The sequence below is a fragment of the Gekko japonicus genome, unplaced genomic scaffold (assembly GCF_001447785.1).
Source record: "Gekko japonicus isolate JY-2015 unplaced genomic scaffold, Gekko_japonicus_V1.1 scaffold1122, whole genome shotgun sequence".
In the NCBI taxonomy this organism is placed as follows: domain Eukaryota; kingdom Metazoa; phylum Chordata; class Lepidosauria; order Squamata; family Gekkonidae; genus Gekko; species Gekko japonicus.
The window spans coordinates 508646-525793 of record NW_015166456.1 but is presented as its reverse complement, the minus strand read 5'-3'; the positions used below and the strand labels follow the sequence as shown (position 1 = coordinate 525793).

The 17148-nt window shown below is 43.8% G+C and overlaps 1 protein-coding gene across 1 annotated transcript in view; it reads left to right on the top strand.

Moving 5' to 3' along the window:
- Positions 1–1799: 1799 nt before the first annotated feature.
- AASS (aminoadipate-semialdehyde synthase) overlaps positions 1800–17148 on the top strand; it is a 51431-nt gene continuing 36082 nt past the window's right edge. The window contains exons 1-9 of the mRNA XM_015412038.1: positions 1800–1876; positions 6551–6771; positions 7880–8056; positions 10350–10434; positions 12196–12263; positions 12362–12508; positions 15439–15517; positions 15601–15728; positions 16071–16219. Of these exons, the coding sequence (XP_015267524.1) occupies positions 6559–6771; positions 7880–8056; positions 10350–10434; positions 12196–12263; positions 12362–12508; positions 15439–15517; positions 15601–15728; positions 16071–16219 (1046 nt within the window). The 5' untranslated portion in view covers positions 1800–1876; positions 6551–6558. The remainder of the gene's footprint in view (positions 1877–6550; positions 6772–7879; positions 8057–10349; positions 10435–12195; positions 12264–12361; positions 12509–15438; positions 15518–15600; positions 15729–16070; positions 16220–17148) is intronic.

Below are 17148 nucleotides of genomic sequence, written 5' to 3'. Positions count from 1 at the left end.
CCCCAGGAGCCCCATCGTAAATGCACCAAACAATTCCTCAAGATTTTCCAAAACACTACTCTGTTTTGGGCTCCTGGGGAACTTTGAAGTAGCACCAAAGCTTTAAGATCTCTCCAGCTGTCACCTGGAGACTGGCAACAGCTTGTCTGGAGTGTGGGCAGCATGGCATTGTATCTGTCTGAGGTCCCCCTCTTCCTCCTCCTCCTCATATCCCACCCTCAGCAGGCTTCATCCCTAAAATATCCTGGAAGTTTCCAACCTGGAGTTGGCAACCCTAAGTCCTGGAGTTCGAACCTGGAGTTGGCAACCATCAGCCAACGTTTATCTGCCTGTCTGTCTTTACAACCCCCCCCCACACACACACACAGCCTCTGCCTAGGGAGCAGCTGACATCATTCTCCTCTCCCAACTGAAAATTCCAACTGCCTTGGGGGGGGGTGAGTTTGAGGTGTGGAATGGAGTGTAGTCCAATCAGCTTCCATATGTAAATGACCTTGGAACGCTGGCCGGGACTGCACAAAGCAGCCAATGAACCCAGCCAGTGTCTTCCGAGTGGCAGTTTTTTCGGCCTAACACTAAAGGGGCCAATTTTAGAATTCTGGCACCCAAAACTCTTTTATAATAAGGGAGAGATTGTTGAATAGAAACTTTTCTGTCTTCAACCCTCTGAAGATGTTATGTTGATCTTCCAGTCATGCAAAAGCTGAGGACACCAGTAGTGCACAGGCAGGAGTCCCCGTGATGCACAAGATAAACTTGATCAAGTCATATATGTGATCAGGCAGGTGGAAACCTGAGGGAGGGCCTTCTCAGTCATGGCACCAAAGCTCTGGAACTCTCTTCCTCTTCTGTTGCTGTCTTCTGCCAGTGGGTGAAGACTTTTTTGTTCCGTTTGGAATTCCCTCTTTCCTCACCAATGTTTTGTGTTTTGTATTTAACTACACACACACACACAGTTTTTAAATTCTTTTTGAAGTTGTTTTGTTGAGGTATGGGAGGTTATTTTAATGGTTTTACAGTGTATTTTATCATGTTTGTTTAAAATTGTTAGCCACCTTGGTAGCCCTTGTAAGGGCATAAAGGCAGGACAAAAATCCTCATGTAACATTGCCCAATTCTCCTGTTAGGTGACTGTGTGATTCATGCTCTCAAAATGCACAGCTGGCAGGCTGCCCCTCCATTTGAATGGAATGGCAGTGTCAGTCTGCAGAGGGCTAGTGCCATATCCTGTGTCCAGTCTTATATTTGCATTAGGTTGCCCCCTTAATTTACCAGGATTGCTATCTCCTCCCCTTCTCTCTTGCACCTTTGACAGCTTGCCTGACATCAATTCAATATATGAAGCTTTCTCCCGTTGCTGTATCTCGGGGGGCGGGGGAGAATTTCTACCTAACTTCCAGCTACTAAATTTCACAGGAGCCCTGATAGAAACTAAGCGGCGATACCACGTTCATTAGCGATGCCGAACTTAGCATGACTCTGTTGTAATACCTCGGAATTTTTTTAAAAAATGCTGATTTTTGCGAAGTCTTCTGAGAGCAAGCCGTCCTGGCGGTGCAACGGCACCTAAGAATCACGCTTTCATTCCCAGAAAGGCTCTCAACGCAAGAGGGCGGGATCGGGGAAGGGAAAGCCGCGGAGGGGGCTCGCCCATGACGTCACGCCGGGCAGCCCCTCAGACTGGCGGAAGGGGAAGGTGGTGCCCATGAGGTTGCGCGGGATTGGCTGCTTGGCGGGGAGAGGCCTTCTCCTCTCTGATTTCTGCAAATATCGTGGGTTGATTGATGGGCAGGCCGGTGCTTCTGCGTCAGCTACTCGTCTTTGCTTTGCAGGGCGCAAACGGGCCTGTCGCCCGGTTCCTAATCCCGCGTGCCAGGTAAGCGAGGAGGATCCTGCGGTCTTTGGGGAGGGAAAGCCTGGGTCGCCGGGGCCCAGAAGCCGGGAGCCATCCCTGACCTCGGGACGCTGTTGCAGATCCTGCTGGAAGGGTGGAAAGGCGGAAACCCGGACTCTTGGGCCGCAGACATCCTCATGAGAGCGAGAGAGAGCCAGCGACCGGGGAGGGGGGCGGGGGAGCCGGAACCAGAGCCAAGAGAGTGGACCAGTGGAATCCTAAACGGAGTTGCTCCCTTCTGAGTTAACTGATTTCACTGGTTTTAGAAGGATGCCCTTCTGCTTTGGATGGCACCGTAAATCTGCTTCAACACGCGCTGTTTAAGGTTATTGACCCTGGTTATCGGATCCAGCAGGCATTCTCTCCCTCTCTCGATTTTGGCCACGGGAATCACCCCGGGGATAGTATAGCGGCCCCCCATCACCTTGAAAGTTGCTAAATTCTATTCCCAAGCGATTAAACTGCGTTCTATATGTATTTCCAAACTTAATCTGGAAGATAGTAGTTAATTGTATTTTATATCTATTTTTATGTAGTTAGGTTAGAAATTGCTATATTTGTATTAGCACTCGTTATAATTTATTTTTATACGTTTTATACATTTTTATACTGTATGTCCTAATTTTTACATTTTACCAAGTTATGGTTATTTTTACTTGTTTTCTGGTCATGGACTGTAAATAAAGTAAGTAAGTAGCTGTCCCCCTTTGCCTTTAAAGCTACTCTGGAGGTGGTGGATCATGATCTTCTGTCAAAGTACTCGATGACCTGCTCTGCTCTTTTGCAATGTTGTGGTTTTTCCCCCCCCTCTCCTAAAAAGGAGAGAATTTTATTGCTTTTACATTCCAGAAAATTAGGAAGGGTATATAGAGGGGTAAAGAAAAGTGTTGAGTGATGTTAAAAATTAGTATTTTAACCTTTTATTAGTTAAGTCAAAGTCAAAATATTCTTCTGCAGCTGGACAATCCCTTTTTTCTTCTATATCTTTCAAAACCGGTTAGTTAGTGTGTTAATAGTGTCCCTTTGGGGCAATGTTGTGGTTTTACATTTTATAGCCTGGTGGCTCAAGAATTCTGGAGAGAATCTTCCCCACCCCCTTTTGTTTCCTTCTGTATTACTGGGGCCCAGAGACGATATGTATGAATCATCCTGGCTTGAGGGGACAGTCAGCATTATCATGTCTTTGGAGTGGCTACACAATGTTCACAGCCCCCGGCAGATGGCATAGACAGCTGGGATCTGGTAGAGTTTCAAAGGGATTCTCACGGCATGCTCAGAATAGTTTCACAGGGAAACTTTCACTTAGACTAAAGGTTCCTTTCAAAGCTCCTTTGCAGCCTCAACCAGGATGGTTGCAGACTGGTAAAGCAAACAAACAAGCAAACAAACCCGCCCCCTCCCCCGGCAGTGTTCCTGTGTCCTACATTATGAGTCCAGTGGCACCTTTAAGACCAGCAAAGTTTTATTCAAGGTATGAGCTTTCTTGTGCACGCACACTTCCTCAGATACATTGAAATGGAAGTTTACCAGTCCATACATGTAAATAGAGGGTGAGCAGCAAGTTAGCATACCACATAATGAAGATGTTTTAACAGATGCAAGGACCAAACAGGAATAACAAACTAAGTTTATATGGTCACCATTTGATTGAATTTAATTCCAAGGGCAAACACAGTGATGCAAATAAATATGTCAAAATTGGAGACTGATGTGTAAATGTATCCTTCTTAATTGTAGAATGCTAAGATTAAATAACTGAGACCATGTTGTTAGGATCCCTTACCGTCCTGGAGCCTAACAACATGGTCTCAGTTATTTAATCTTAGCATTCCACAGTTAAGGATACATTTACACATCAGTCTTCAATTCTGACATATTTATTTGCATTTCCCCACAGAATTAAAGCCAAATAAATGGTGACCATGTAACCTTAGCTTGTTATTCCTGTTTGGTCTGCGTCTGTTTAAAACATCTTCATTATGTTGTATGCTAATTTGCTGTCCACCTTCTACCTATATGGACTGGTAGCTTTCATTTCAGTGTATCTGAGGGAGTGTGCGTGCACACAAGAGCTCATATCTTGAATAAAACTTTGTTGGTCTTAAAGGTGCCACTGGACTCAAACTTTGTTCTACTGCTTCAGACCAGCACAGCTGCCCACCTGGATCTATATTCTATATTCTCTTTCAGAAGAGCTTATCAGGAATAAGTGGTTCTATAGTTCTGCCTTCACAGACTCCGACACATTTCTCAGCTTTATTTTTGGTGCTCTTTGCCTGTTTCCCCTTTTGGCACCTTTTCTGTTCCCAAAGTTTTAATGCAACGATTGTTCTAGATCTGAGCTTCTTCCTTGTTTTTCTGGCTGGGCTCCAGGACCTTGAACACTTGCACATCAGGCAGAAAGATATATTGTGCGCTTTCCCCACCTCTTGTGCTCCTGGCAGGAAAAGCTTTATTGATTGCATTTCTGAAGCTCTTCAGAGCACAGGAGCCTTGCCAGTAAAAAAGAAGAAGAGAGAAGAAGAGAATGGATTTATACCCCGCCCTTCCCTACCCAAAGGAGTCTCAGAGTGGCTTACAAACTCCTTTCCCTTCCCCTCCCCACAACAGACACCCTGTGAGGTAGGTGGGGCTGAGAGAGCTCTCTCTCGAGAACTGTCCTTGAGAGAACAGCTCTGAAAGAGCTTATGACTGACCCAAGGTCACACCAGCAGCTGCATGTGGAGGAGTGGGGAAATCAAACCTGGTTCTCCCAGATTAGAGTCCGCACTCCTAACCACTACACCAAACCGGCTTTGCCTGGATTTGTAAGAGTAAGTAAAACTCAGAGCGAGGAGGTTCTGCTGGTCCAGAAATACCTTCAGTCCTTTATTTATTTGGTACACTTGTATCCTGTCCTTTGTACAAGGAATTTAGTGTGGTATATATGGTTGTCCCCTCCTCCATTGTATCTTCAGAACAACCTTGTGAGGTAGGTTAGACTGAGAGATAGAGTGTCTGGCCCAAGGTCATCCAGTGAGGTTTTCCTTGGCAAGTGAAATCATAACAGCTATATATATTTTGTTTTGTTTTTTGCTGTCAAGTCACAGCAGCCTCATAGGGTTTTCAAGGCAAGAGACACTCTGAGGCAGTCATGACCCTGATGTTCCCTGGAGGTCTCCTGTCCAAATACGAGTTAGGGCTGACCTTGCTTTGCTTCCGAGATCTGATGAGATCGGGCTAACCTGGGCTATTCAGGTCATGGCAGCTATACCACACTGGCATAATTGCATTACATTAATTTTTGGTTGTTGTCATGGCAATCATATATTAGTGGAGCTATACTAATATGATCTTTTAAGAGCCTGTTTTGAAGTGGAGCTGGCAGCCAGGACAAGTCTGTACTGCTGCTTCCAGTAGGAGAAATGCTGTGCATATGCCTTCATTTCAGCATTTCTTCCTGGTCTTGAAGAGGCAACACAAGTGGATGTGTGTGCATACAACTCCTGAAGCACTGCAGTGTGTCTTCCCCAGCTGGCATGGTGCCCTGAGGGTATCTGGAATAGTTGTGAGGAGAAGGGTATGTGTGTGAAGGAGGGACAAGAGAAGTTGTCCATTCAGTGGCTCCTCAGAGAGCAACTGTGACTTGGAAAAGAGCACAGTTAAGGCCAGACACCTGTGGATGTATGTGTGGGATGAAACTGAGCTAATAGCTGCAATAGCCAGGTTATTAAAGCTGCAGATAAACTGTTCTAAAATCCTCTTCTCTGTGTAAAGCAATAAAATGAGGCATTTTAAAGCAATCCACCCCCAAACCAAACAAACCAGTATTGTGGTTTTCGTATTTGGGAGTTCATTGTTTCCGATGCTTGAAATGTTATTCTCCATTAAATGGGAACACAAACCAGGAGGGTGGTGGTGGGAATGCTAGAAGACTCAGTAATATGAGACGGGGCATGTCATATACTACAGAGCACAAAGATCCAGTCAGAGTGGACATGGCCTTTGCTCAACCAGAAACAAATGGTCAAAGAAATATGACTGGGGTACATAAGGCAGGGACTATTGCTCAGTGATAGAGCATCTGCTTTGCATGCAGGAGGCCCAGGTTCAATCCCCCGAATCTCCAGTGAAAGGATCAGGTAGTGGGTGACAAGAAAGACCGGCTTAGTGATACGTGTATAACTGCATAATAGGGCCACGGAGAACTCTTCGCGCAGGGGTTCGATTCCTCATTTATGCGCATGTGTACAAAAAGGCAAGAAACCCCCCCACTCTCTCGAATGTGCCATCTGATTGTGCAGTGATGAGCTGCACTCGCAGTGAAATGGATTATACTGGGATGTGTGATCGAGCAACTTTGTGCCAAATGCCAACGTATGGAACAGGAGCACTTCCCGACTGCATCAAATGGCACGTCTGACTACAGCCTTAGTAAGGAATCTACCTTTATACAAAAACTTTTTTTTTGTTCTAAGGAATTTGGGGATATTAGCATAAGTAATTGCAAACATGAAGTAAATGATGGCTTTTATACTACTCATTGTGGAAAACAGTAATGGTTGTAAATATTTTACAGCAGATTTCTAAGGAGACCAGACTCTTTTGCATACGTGCAGCTGTTTCCAAGCACCTTTAGGCTGTATGGCTTTATTACTTTGTCTTTGCTGCTGCCAGGTTTCATCATGTTCCAGGCATTCAGACATTCAGGTGGTAGGCATGGGCACCAACTGTTCAGGTGCCAGCATTATCATAAATCTGTGCTGGCCATCAGGAGGGAGGATGTTAACGCCTGGGAAAGAAGAGCACCTCTGGCCCCACGGCATGTCAAAGCATTAGCCGGCCTGGGATACAAGGTTCTGGTGCAGCCATCTAACCGAAGGGCCATCCACGAGAAGGTAAGTCCTGGTATGGGTATTGATGATACGGAAAGGACATGTGATGTATAGCGTCTGTTAAATTTGCATACTGAATGTCTTTGATAAGAAGCCGAAGAAGGATATTGTAGTCAATCAAGGGATGACCTGGACAGCCCAGGCTATTTAGTTCTTGGAAGCTAAGCAGGGTTAGTATTTGGATGGAAGACCACCAAGGAAGTCCAGGGTTGTGATGCAGAGGCAGGCAATGGCAAACCATCTTTGAATGTCTCTTGCCTTGAAAACCCCATGGGGTCACCATAAGTTGGCTGTGACTTGACAGCACTTTCCTCCACCACCAAAGGATGATATGGTGGGCAGCCAAGCCCCAACTGGCTGACCTGCCCTAATCTCACAGGGAGATTGAATAGGCAATCACAAAGGTTTTTTGGCAGCCATTGGCTGAGTTGTCTTTTTCCGTAAGGGAAGCGGGGGGGAAATACAGAGAAGGGGTCTAAGAAACTAGATGGAGTCAATTGAACAGTAAAAGGAAGTGGTGGTTGGAAAGGAAGATTGGAAGAGGATGAGGAGAAGGTATGGGGAAGAGCCCGAGAAGAACATGTCCTTCCATAGCTCTGTGGCAGAGCACATGCTTTGCTTGCCAGTTCTTGGCCTCTCCATGAGCAGGTCTGTGAACAATCTTTACCAGATAACTGGGAGAGCTGTGGTCGCTTCAGGTAGTCAGTACTAGTGATTTAGGTGGGTTCATGGTCTGAATTCAATATTTTGGCTGGGAAAGGATGGATAGTGAGAATGGTTCTTGTGCTGAGAGCAGCAGAAGTCAAGAAGATTAAACTTCAGATATTGATATGAAAGAACTAGCCATATCTTGGACTGTAGGTCTTTAGTGTCTGCTAATATGAAAAAAGAGTAATTTTGAATTGTTCTCTTGATCATTCGAGGAGAATAAAATCTTAACTAAAACTGGCAGGGGAGATAGTTGGCCTGTTCTCTTGGCAACTTTCTCCTTGTGAGGAAGGAGGATAGTACCCCACTGTAATGTGTGACTGGTACAGAGGAAAGTCCTGTGTTATTGGTATTAGCCTCTGTTCCTCAAGTTGCTGGGTTTCTCTTCTGTGCTCTGTTTTAGGATTATGTCAAAGCTGGTGGCATTATACAGGAAGATATTTCAGAGGCCTGTCTGATTTTAGGTGTGAAAAGACCTCCAGAGGATAAACTAATCTCCAAGAAGACGTATGCATTCTTCTCTCATACTATTAAAGCCCAAGAGGCAAATATGCCCTTGTTGGATGAGATCCTAAGAAAGGTACCGTTGTGCTTAAATAAGATTACTGAATATTTTTACAGTATACCACTGGGAAATGTAAATGAGGCTATTTATAAAGTATGGTGCTGTTTCCCTATGAAGTGGTTAAGCAATAACCACAGTGTCTTTTTTCAGTGCAGTCCAAAGCAGAGTTACACCCTTCGAAGCCCATTGACTGGTAGTAGCTTAAAGAACAAGTAACTAATGTATTGGATACAATCTCGTCAGTTTCCGGTCCCATCAGGTCCATTCAGTGGGGCTGGCTCCCAGGAAAGGGTTTTTAGGATGGCACCATTAAGCACATCCCGAACTCTTCTGCTGGGAACCGATATATTTTTAAAGTTGCTTACTTTAACTGGGCTGTATCATTTTTTTTATTCTGTGTACCCATACAAACTTTTCTTTAATTATTGGAAAAAATGCTTTGGAGTATTTATTTTCCCAAAGCCACTTATATAGCCTCATGTACATCAGTTTTCAGTTAGGGTTGCAATGGTGTGCGATCAGTGCAAAGTATGACGTGATACCGTATGTATTTTAAATGCTTGCAGCAGCCATTGTAGTATATTTTATTTATTTGTTGACTCTGTCCTTCAAAAATAAAATTGTAGCAAATTCAGTATTGAGTATGACCACTCTGGGAATGTGCTGATGATAGACTGCTCTGGTCAAACCACTGCATCTTCTCAGCACTGACCTTCCATTTCTTCCACTGCTCATTAATTTCATTAAATGCCCATGAGTTCTTGTATTGTGAGAAAGGGATGCATAATTATGCCATGCATAACTTTGTAAACCTCAATCATGTTATTCCTCAATTGTTGTTTCTCTAAGCCAAAGAGCCCTAAACTTTTTAACCTTTCTCTATAGGGAAGGTGTTCAATCCCCTTAATAATTTTAGGTGCCCTTTTCTGCACCTTTTCCAATGCTATAATATCTTTTTTGAGGTGCAATAACCAGAACTGTACATGATATTTCAAATGAGGGCACACCATAGATTTATACAGGGACATTATGATACTGGCTGATTTGTTTTCAGTCCCCTTCCTAATAATCCCTAGCATAGCATTTGCCTTTTTAAAATTGCAGTTGCACAGTGGGTTGACATTTTCAGTGAGTTATTTACCACGATTTCAGGATCTTAGGTAGATCATGAGAGGGAGGGCAGGAAAGGTTGCATCAATGCTTAGTTCTTGTGACCCTTTCTTACATGCCCAGGGAAATGCTGATCGCCACTTTGGGGTCAGGAAGCAATTTTTCTCCAGGCAAGTTTGGCTGGAGATGGTGGAGGGTTTTTTTTTTGTCATCTTCTGGGTGTGGAACAGGAGTCACTGGGAGGGAGGGAGGTATTTGTGAATTTCCTGCACTGTGCCGGGGGGTTGGACTAGATGACCCTGAGGTCCCTTCCTACTCTATGATTCTATGATCTCTCTCCTGGTCAGTTACTGCCGGTTCAGACCCCATCAACGTATATTGATAGGATTTTTAGCTCCGGTGTGCATTACTTTGCAGTTGCCCACGTTGAACCTCATTTGCCGTGCTGATACCCACTCACCCAACCTTGGCAGATCTCTCTGGAGCTCCTCACAGTCCTCCCTGGTTCTCACCACCCTGAACAATTTAGTGTCACCTGCAAACGTAGCCACTTCAGGCGTTTGGCAAATATAATGCTACCCAGGTCTGAGTCATGGTGACAGAAAACATCTGCCCTCTATTCCTCTCCCCGCAAGTGCAACTGTGTCATCCTTCAGAACAATGGACTTAGTTCAAGGAGTGCTGAACTGCTGCAGTCTGTTGGTGCTAGATCATCTACATCATCTACGATGTTTGATCATGTTGGATTGTATTAGGGAGGAGTCAAGATTTGTGTTGTACTGCAGAAAATATAATATATGAACTACTTAGAAGAAGACCATTATGTTTTGGTTTTGGGAGCTAAAGGCAAATGGTACAATCCAACTTCCTAAGTTGTATTGGAAGATGTGCTTTTTACCAACAATACTTTAAATATTTGCATAATGTTACCAAGAAACAGTATTCATCTTGCAGGCAAAACAGGCCATATTGAATTTTTTAAAAAGCATACTTTGTCAGGATATTCTTCTGTCCTACTCTACACTGAAATCTTACCACTGTGTTTAAGCAGATCCCATTAAATGTAATTAAGCCATTTAATTTCTTGTGTAGCCACCAATTTAAGTGTTGGGGTTTTGTCATAAGAAATATTATTTTTAAAATACACAGATGAATTGATCGTATGAGCAAATTTAGCTATTTTGTATTTTACTTTTAGGACATTCGATTAATAGATTATGAGAAAATGGTGGATCACAGAGGTGTGCGAGTTGTAGCCTTTGGAAAGTGGGCTGGTGTTGCAGGTATTTAGAGCAAATAATGTGTATTTAGCATTTTTACAAGAATGGTGTTATGTTGTCTCTCTTAATTAATAACCTTGAGTTGGGGGAGGGTTAGAGAACTTTGGCTTCCATCTGCAGTATGTAGCTTGATTTAGGGAGCAATCCTTACCAGGTGTTTTCACACTGGAAAGAGAATGTTGAAATGACTTACCCTCTCTGATCATTTTGTAAGTGACTGCATAGACCATTGCAGATCTCATAACTGTGGAGAATGAATACACACTGTTGGGGTAGCCAGAATGTGGCAGCGAACTCCACCCTGACCTATGCCTTTTCCTTCAAGTCTATATATGTAGTTTCCAGGGGTCTTGTTGTAGAAAAAGAGCTGCCGGCGCTCATTAGCATAACTCATTAGCATAACTTATTTGCATATGCCACGCCCCCTGACATCACCGGAAGTGACAGAAGGCCACACCCCCTGACATCACCGGAAGTGTGTCAGAAGGCCCGGCTACTTACCCTCCTGCTTCATCCTCATTCCCAAACGGAATGAGGATCGAAGCAGAGGGCGGGGTAAAGAAGGGGGCGGGGCTTCACCACGTGACCGCCCCGCCCCCTAGAGGTTCTCTTCCGGAGCTCCGTACCTGAGAGCTCCCCCCCGACTAGAGCCCTGGTAGTTTCTACATTCATATGCAGGGTTCCAGGGTGGGCAGAGGACCATATAGGCACACTACATATATTCAGTCAATATAGTGTAGTGGTTGAAAAGTGTCAGACTAGAATCTGAAAGACACCGTTTCAAATCCCCACTCGAGCCATGGGAACTTGCTGGGTGACCTTGGGCCAGTCACACTCTCTCGGCCTAGCCTCCCTCACAGGGTTGCTTTGAGGATAAAATGGAGGACAGGTGAATGATGTAAGACCCTTTGAATCCCCATTGGGGAGAAAAGTGGGGTATAAATGAAATAAATAAATAAAAATAAATTCCAATGAATATGAGGAGGTTGGGGTCAGGACTTGCTGCCACAATCTTAATCTCCTCCCTTCTCCCTAATAAAACGTTTGCTCTTCCCATGTCTGAAAAAGGGCTTCAGAGAAGATTTTGGAAGCCGGGAAATGCTGCCCCGCTCTGAAATCTCTGTGAATGCTTTTAATGATGGCCTGTATCCAGTCAAGCAGGGTGGAAGGCTTAAGGGCATTTAAGTTTTCTTAGGAAGGGGTGGTCATTTCTGCTGATCCCCCCCTCCAGTTGTCATTCACTGAGTCTCCCCCCTTTTTTCTACCGAGTGTCAGTACACCCTCAGTGAACACCAAGGCAGCAAAGTGGGAGGGGGAAATTGGTTGGAATCACCATCCACCCCAGGGCCGGATTTAGACTTGCTGAGGCCCTAAGCTATACAAAACCCAGAGGCCCCCTACTGTTTTAATTACATCAGCTGGTCTCAGAAAAATTTAAAATATATACGCCTTTTTAATATTTGAAATCATTTTTATATTGTGTTTTTATTTGAGGCCCCAGCAGATTGCGAGGCCCTAAGCTGTAGCTTATTTCGCTTATGCGTAAATCCGGCACTGATCCACCCTCAAGAATAGTGCCCTTAGGTCTTGGGAATTGTGTGGTTGGATACAGGCCATCATCTCCATGGCTTTTTGTGGTTTGGCTACCTTGGCTGGTAGTGGATGTTCTTTCTTGCCCAAGAAACGGAACTAGGTGGCATTTTGGTCCCTTGCGGTTTTGTGAATTCTATGTGACCTTCTGTTTTTGTCACCTTTGTGAACTAGGTATGATCAATATTTTACATGGAATGGGATTACGTTTTCTTGCTCTGGGTCACCATACACCTTTCATGGTAAGCCTATGTACAAAATCATTGGCATGAGTGGGGCTGTGGTGTTATTAGATGGCCAGAAAGTCCTCTTAATGTCAGCATTCTGCCTCTGGTTTCAGCACATTGGAATGGCCCATAACTACAGAAACAGCAGCCAGGCTGTGCAAGCAGTTCGGGACTGTGGCTATGAAATTTCATTGGGCTTGATGCCGAAATCTGTTGGCCCCATAACATTTGTGTTTACAGGTACTGGCAACGTTTCTAAGGTAAGGTGATCTTTCAGAGGAACTAAAATTTTCTCAGAAGAACTAAAATATGTGGTATGAATCATATCAGTTTAGCATGTACTTTCTAGAAAGACTGAGCTCCTCCATGTTTCCACAGGAAATTAATGGGTGGATCCAAAGTACCATCAATGGACTCTGCTAATGGAACACAACTTTCCTGTTTCTACTGCAGTATGCTGAACTCCCAGAAATGCTTTTGGGGGACAGGGAACTTTCAGGAACAGCTTGAGGATCAAATCAAGGGGCTCCAGTAGGAAGGGGAGAGTTGGTACAAACCCTTCCCCACCACCTTTTCTGGCAGAAGTTCCTTATGCCAGCAGAAAATGAGGCTTGGGTATAACCAATACATTTCCAAGGCTTTTTTTCTGGGAGAATGCACCGGAACAGAGTTCTGGAACCTCTTCAACAAAATTCTTTTAAAAATGTTTAAAAGTTCATGAATTTTTAAGTATACAGATTGAAAACTTCATTTCTTTCTTGAGAGTTCCGGCACCTCTCTTTCGTTTTAAAAAAAAAAAAGAAGAAGCACTGCAGTTGACAGCCCATGGTTTCATTATATGAGACAATCACCACCAGCAACCTCTCTGTCTATAGGCTGTAGCTGTGAATATTATTACTGTGGTGTGTCACCAGTAGGGATTGGCAGAAACCTCATTTTTTGTGGTTTTGTGGCTGAACCACAAACCAATACGCTGGTTCTCAAACTAAATCGGTTCATGAGCCATTTAAACCCTGCTTTCTGCCCCCAACCAAAACTGGTGTGGAGCAGAAATCAGGTTTAAATGGCTTGCAGCCAGGAGTTCACAACATTTTATAATGAAAGAGTCAAACGACATCAAAATTCAGAGAAAGCAATCAACAAAAAGCCAGTGTAAGAGAGCCCGTTTGCATAACTGAAAATATTCAACTTAATAGTGCTGAAAATAGACATGTTGATTAATAACCTATAAACTTTGCACAGCCCAAGCAATGGTTGCTGTGAGTCCTCTGTTAGCAAGATTTTATTTATTTATTTATTTATTTTTAGATTTATATCCCGCCCTCCCAACGGCTCAGGGCGGCTAACATACGGCAAAAGCCGCATTAAATAGATAAAATACAATAAAACAAAACCACATTAAAACACACAATAAAACCATACAATATTTAAAGTGCTCTAGTCTTCCTACATATAAATCACCCAAGACGGGATAGTGAACCCAGTGCAGCAGCCAGCTGTCTCTAGCGCGGTCTCCAGTAGCGCTGTTTTACGCGCATTCTGCCAGGCGATAGTTGGCCTATATGATGGAAACAACAGTAGGACAATGCCACAATGGTGAAATAGTGGCAGCGGCGGCTCCTACTCAAAGGCCTGGCGGAAGAGCTCAGTCTTACAGGCCCTGCGAAACTGCACAAGGTCCCACAGGGCCCGGATCTCCTCTGGGAGTTCGTTCCACCAGGTAGGAGCCGCCACCGAAAACGCTCTGGCCCTAGTGGGGGCAAACTTCACATCTCGGGGGCCTGGAACTTCCAGGAGGTGGAGACTCCCCGATCTTAGTGCTCTTGTGGGAACATACGGGGAGAGGCGGTCCTTCAGGTAAGATGCACATAAAAGATAAGAACATAAGAGAAGCCAATGTTGGATCGGGCCAATGGCCCATCCAGTCCAACACTGTCACACAGTGGCCAAAAATACCAGGTAAATGTGGACAATCACGACCTGATCAAAGAACAAATGTAAAGAAAATAGTCGTGAGAGTCTGACCCACAATCAGGCAGTCAACAAGATTGCAAAGAAAGCGCTTTCTGTATATTATTGTCAACAAGCACTACAACACAACGAACAAATTCCTTCAAATCATAAGAAAATCCTTGTGTAAAAATACATTAACATCATCTCCGGATTATATAACAACGTTTCAAAATTGGATCTTCCTCAGGAAATATTAGAGTAGTACAAAAGCTCTCACACTCAAAGTGCTTTACAAAAATTAGGAAAGATAATACATTTAGATAGGATGCTGATCTCAATAAGTATTCAGGCTCAAATATGCTGCTAAGCTTCTAAGACGTCTCTGATGGACCTCTGTTTCATATGTTTATCCAATTCCCTCTTGAAGCCATCCATGCTTGTAGCACAGTAAGATCTCACAATAAGTAATAAATATACACAGGAGCACCCTGCATGATTCTTTCAGTACATGGCATAGATCTGTGCATGGTTTGCACTTGGATTACTGACAACTTCCCATCTATCATTTGCCTTTTGTAAAGCATCTCTAAGAAGCCCTATAGTCCCATACAAATCGTTGCCTTATCTCCTTCACATGCTGGTTATTCCAGCATCCTGCCTACGCCTCCAATATGCCTTAAGTTGAAATTTTAATTATGTTTTTTCAAGACCCTTATTTGGTTTTGTACACAAATCACAGTTGGCTCTGGAGCCAGAGATTGCTGCCACTGTGTATGAAGTTCATGAGCCTCACCATTATTTTAAGAATATCTGTTATTTATCATGTTTTTATCCTACTGTGGGTGTGCAAGGGATTGCACCTTGGCCCTAGATGCTCTACTGCTGAGCCACAGCTTTCCTCCAAATGAATGACTTGCACTGATACATGAAGCTGCCTTGTACTGAGTGAGACTTTGGGCCTGTCCTGGTCAGTGCTGTCTACTGCTCTTCAAGATCTCATGTTGAAGTGTTTTACATCACCTACTACTTGACCTTTTTAATGCTGGAGATGGAACCTGGGAACTTCTGTATGCAAAGCAGATGCTCTACTGCTGAGCCACTGCCTGTCCCCATGAACATTATGCTAGTTATCTGGAATTAGCGCAGGGGTCTTTAGAATTATTGTTTTTGTGACAACCTGCATAGCTTGTAGTATTTAGTAAAGCCAATGTAACTAAAGGTCAGTTATTTTTTGCAGGGTGCTCAAGAAATGTTCAATGCACTCCCATGTGAGTTTGTAGAGCCCCATGAGCTGAAGGAGGTCTCCAGAACTGGAGGTAATCCTAGAGAAATTCTGTAATGCCCTCAGAAGCTTTGCAGTGTCTGGTATGGATCACTCATTCATTGTATTCCTTCGCAGACCTCCGAAAAGTGTATGGGACTGTGCTCAGTCGACACCATCACCTTGTAAGGAAGAGCGATGGGGTATATGACCCTGTGGAATATGACAAGCATCCGGAGTGCTACACATCTCGTTTTAACACTGATGTGAGCATAACACGTAAAGCTCTCCTCTTTATGGGTTAGTTGTACTCTGAGGTCTTCTGTACAGAGTGTGGATCTGCTCCTCAGTTACTTGAACTAGTGGTCTGAAATACCCAATTCTGGCCTCTCTGAGGTCAGTCTAGTCTGTGTGAACCATTGTTAATTTGTTTGTTTAGCTGATGATTATCAAAATGTGTTTGATATCCTACATCTGCATGAATCTGAGGCCCACTGTCAGAAGAAACATGTAATATTGCATTTCCTTTGCAGTTTCAGTCACAGAGTGAAGACTCTGGATCTAGCAATTCATTACTACTATCAAAAAAGTCTGACTTTATTTTCCAGATTGCACCCTATGCGACTTGTGTAATCAATGGGATCTACTGGGAGCAGCATACCCCACGTTTGCTAAGCAGGCAGGATGCACAGAGACTTCTGACACCGCTCAGACCTTCGGCTTCAGCTACTGAAGGCTGCCCAGAATTACCACACAAGTAAGAAATGTTTCTTTTTTCTTTTTCTTTTTCTTTTTTTGAATAAACAAACTTTTATTAAGTAATTACATGTAGAACAAGTAATCAGCAATACAGACTGTAAACAACCAGTTTGTCGGAAAACCAAATACAATAATATTTAAACATAATTTGTAAAATCAATGCTATAGATCTATACTATCTAATACAGTAATACTGTTACTATTCAGGCTGTAATTAACCTTCTTACATTTGGCTTATCTAGAATATTTATTTTAGAAAAATTGGAATAATTAAAAAAGAATACAACAAAAGGTGTCAATTTCTTTACAAAGTCTTTGGAACGTTTTAGCGATGTAGCAGGGTCCAGTTCTATGGTAATTTTGTCAAAAACAAAGTAATCCCAGGATTTGTTTAACCATTCCTGCGTAGTAGGTACTTCATTAGATTTCCATTTAGCCGCTAATAGCGTCTTAGCTGCGGTAACTAAGATAGCAATTAAATCTCGCTCAGGTTTTGAAAATTTGAAATGAGATATTTCCCAAAGATTTAACAAAAGTAAAACAGGGGAATATGGAATTGTAATTTTTGTTATTTGAGTGATTAATTTGATTATTTTCAGTAGTAAGAAATGTTTCTTGGTGTGTGTGTGCATTTGTGTAAATTGCAAGCCCCACCCCCAGCTTCCTGGTGCCAAAACCGCTGCGGACAGGGGACGCCTGGAAAGCACCGCTGCCAGGTCCCCCACGCCCGTGCAGAAGCACTGCAGCTCAGGGGAGGCCCGGAGAGCCCTGCCCCTGGGTCCCCCGGGCCCGTGCAGAAGTGCTGCGGCTGGGGGATGCTCGGAGAGTGCCGCTGCCGGGTCCCCCAGGCTCACACAGAAGCACTGTGGCCAGGGGAGGCCTGGAGGGGCCAGCGCAGAAGCGCTGAGGCCAGGGGATGCCCGAAGA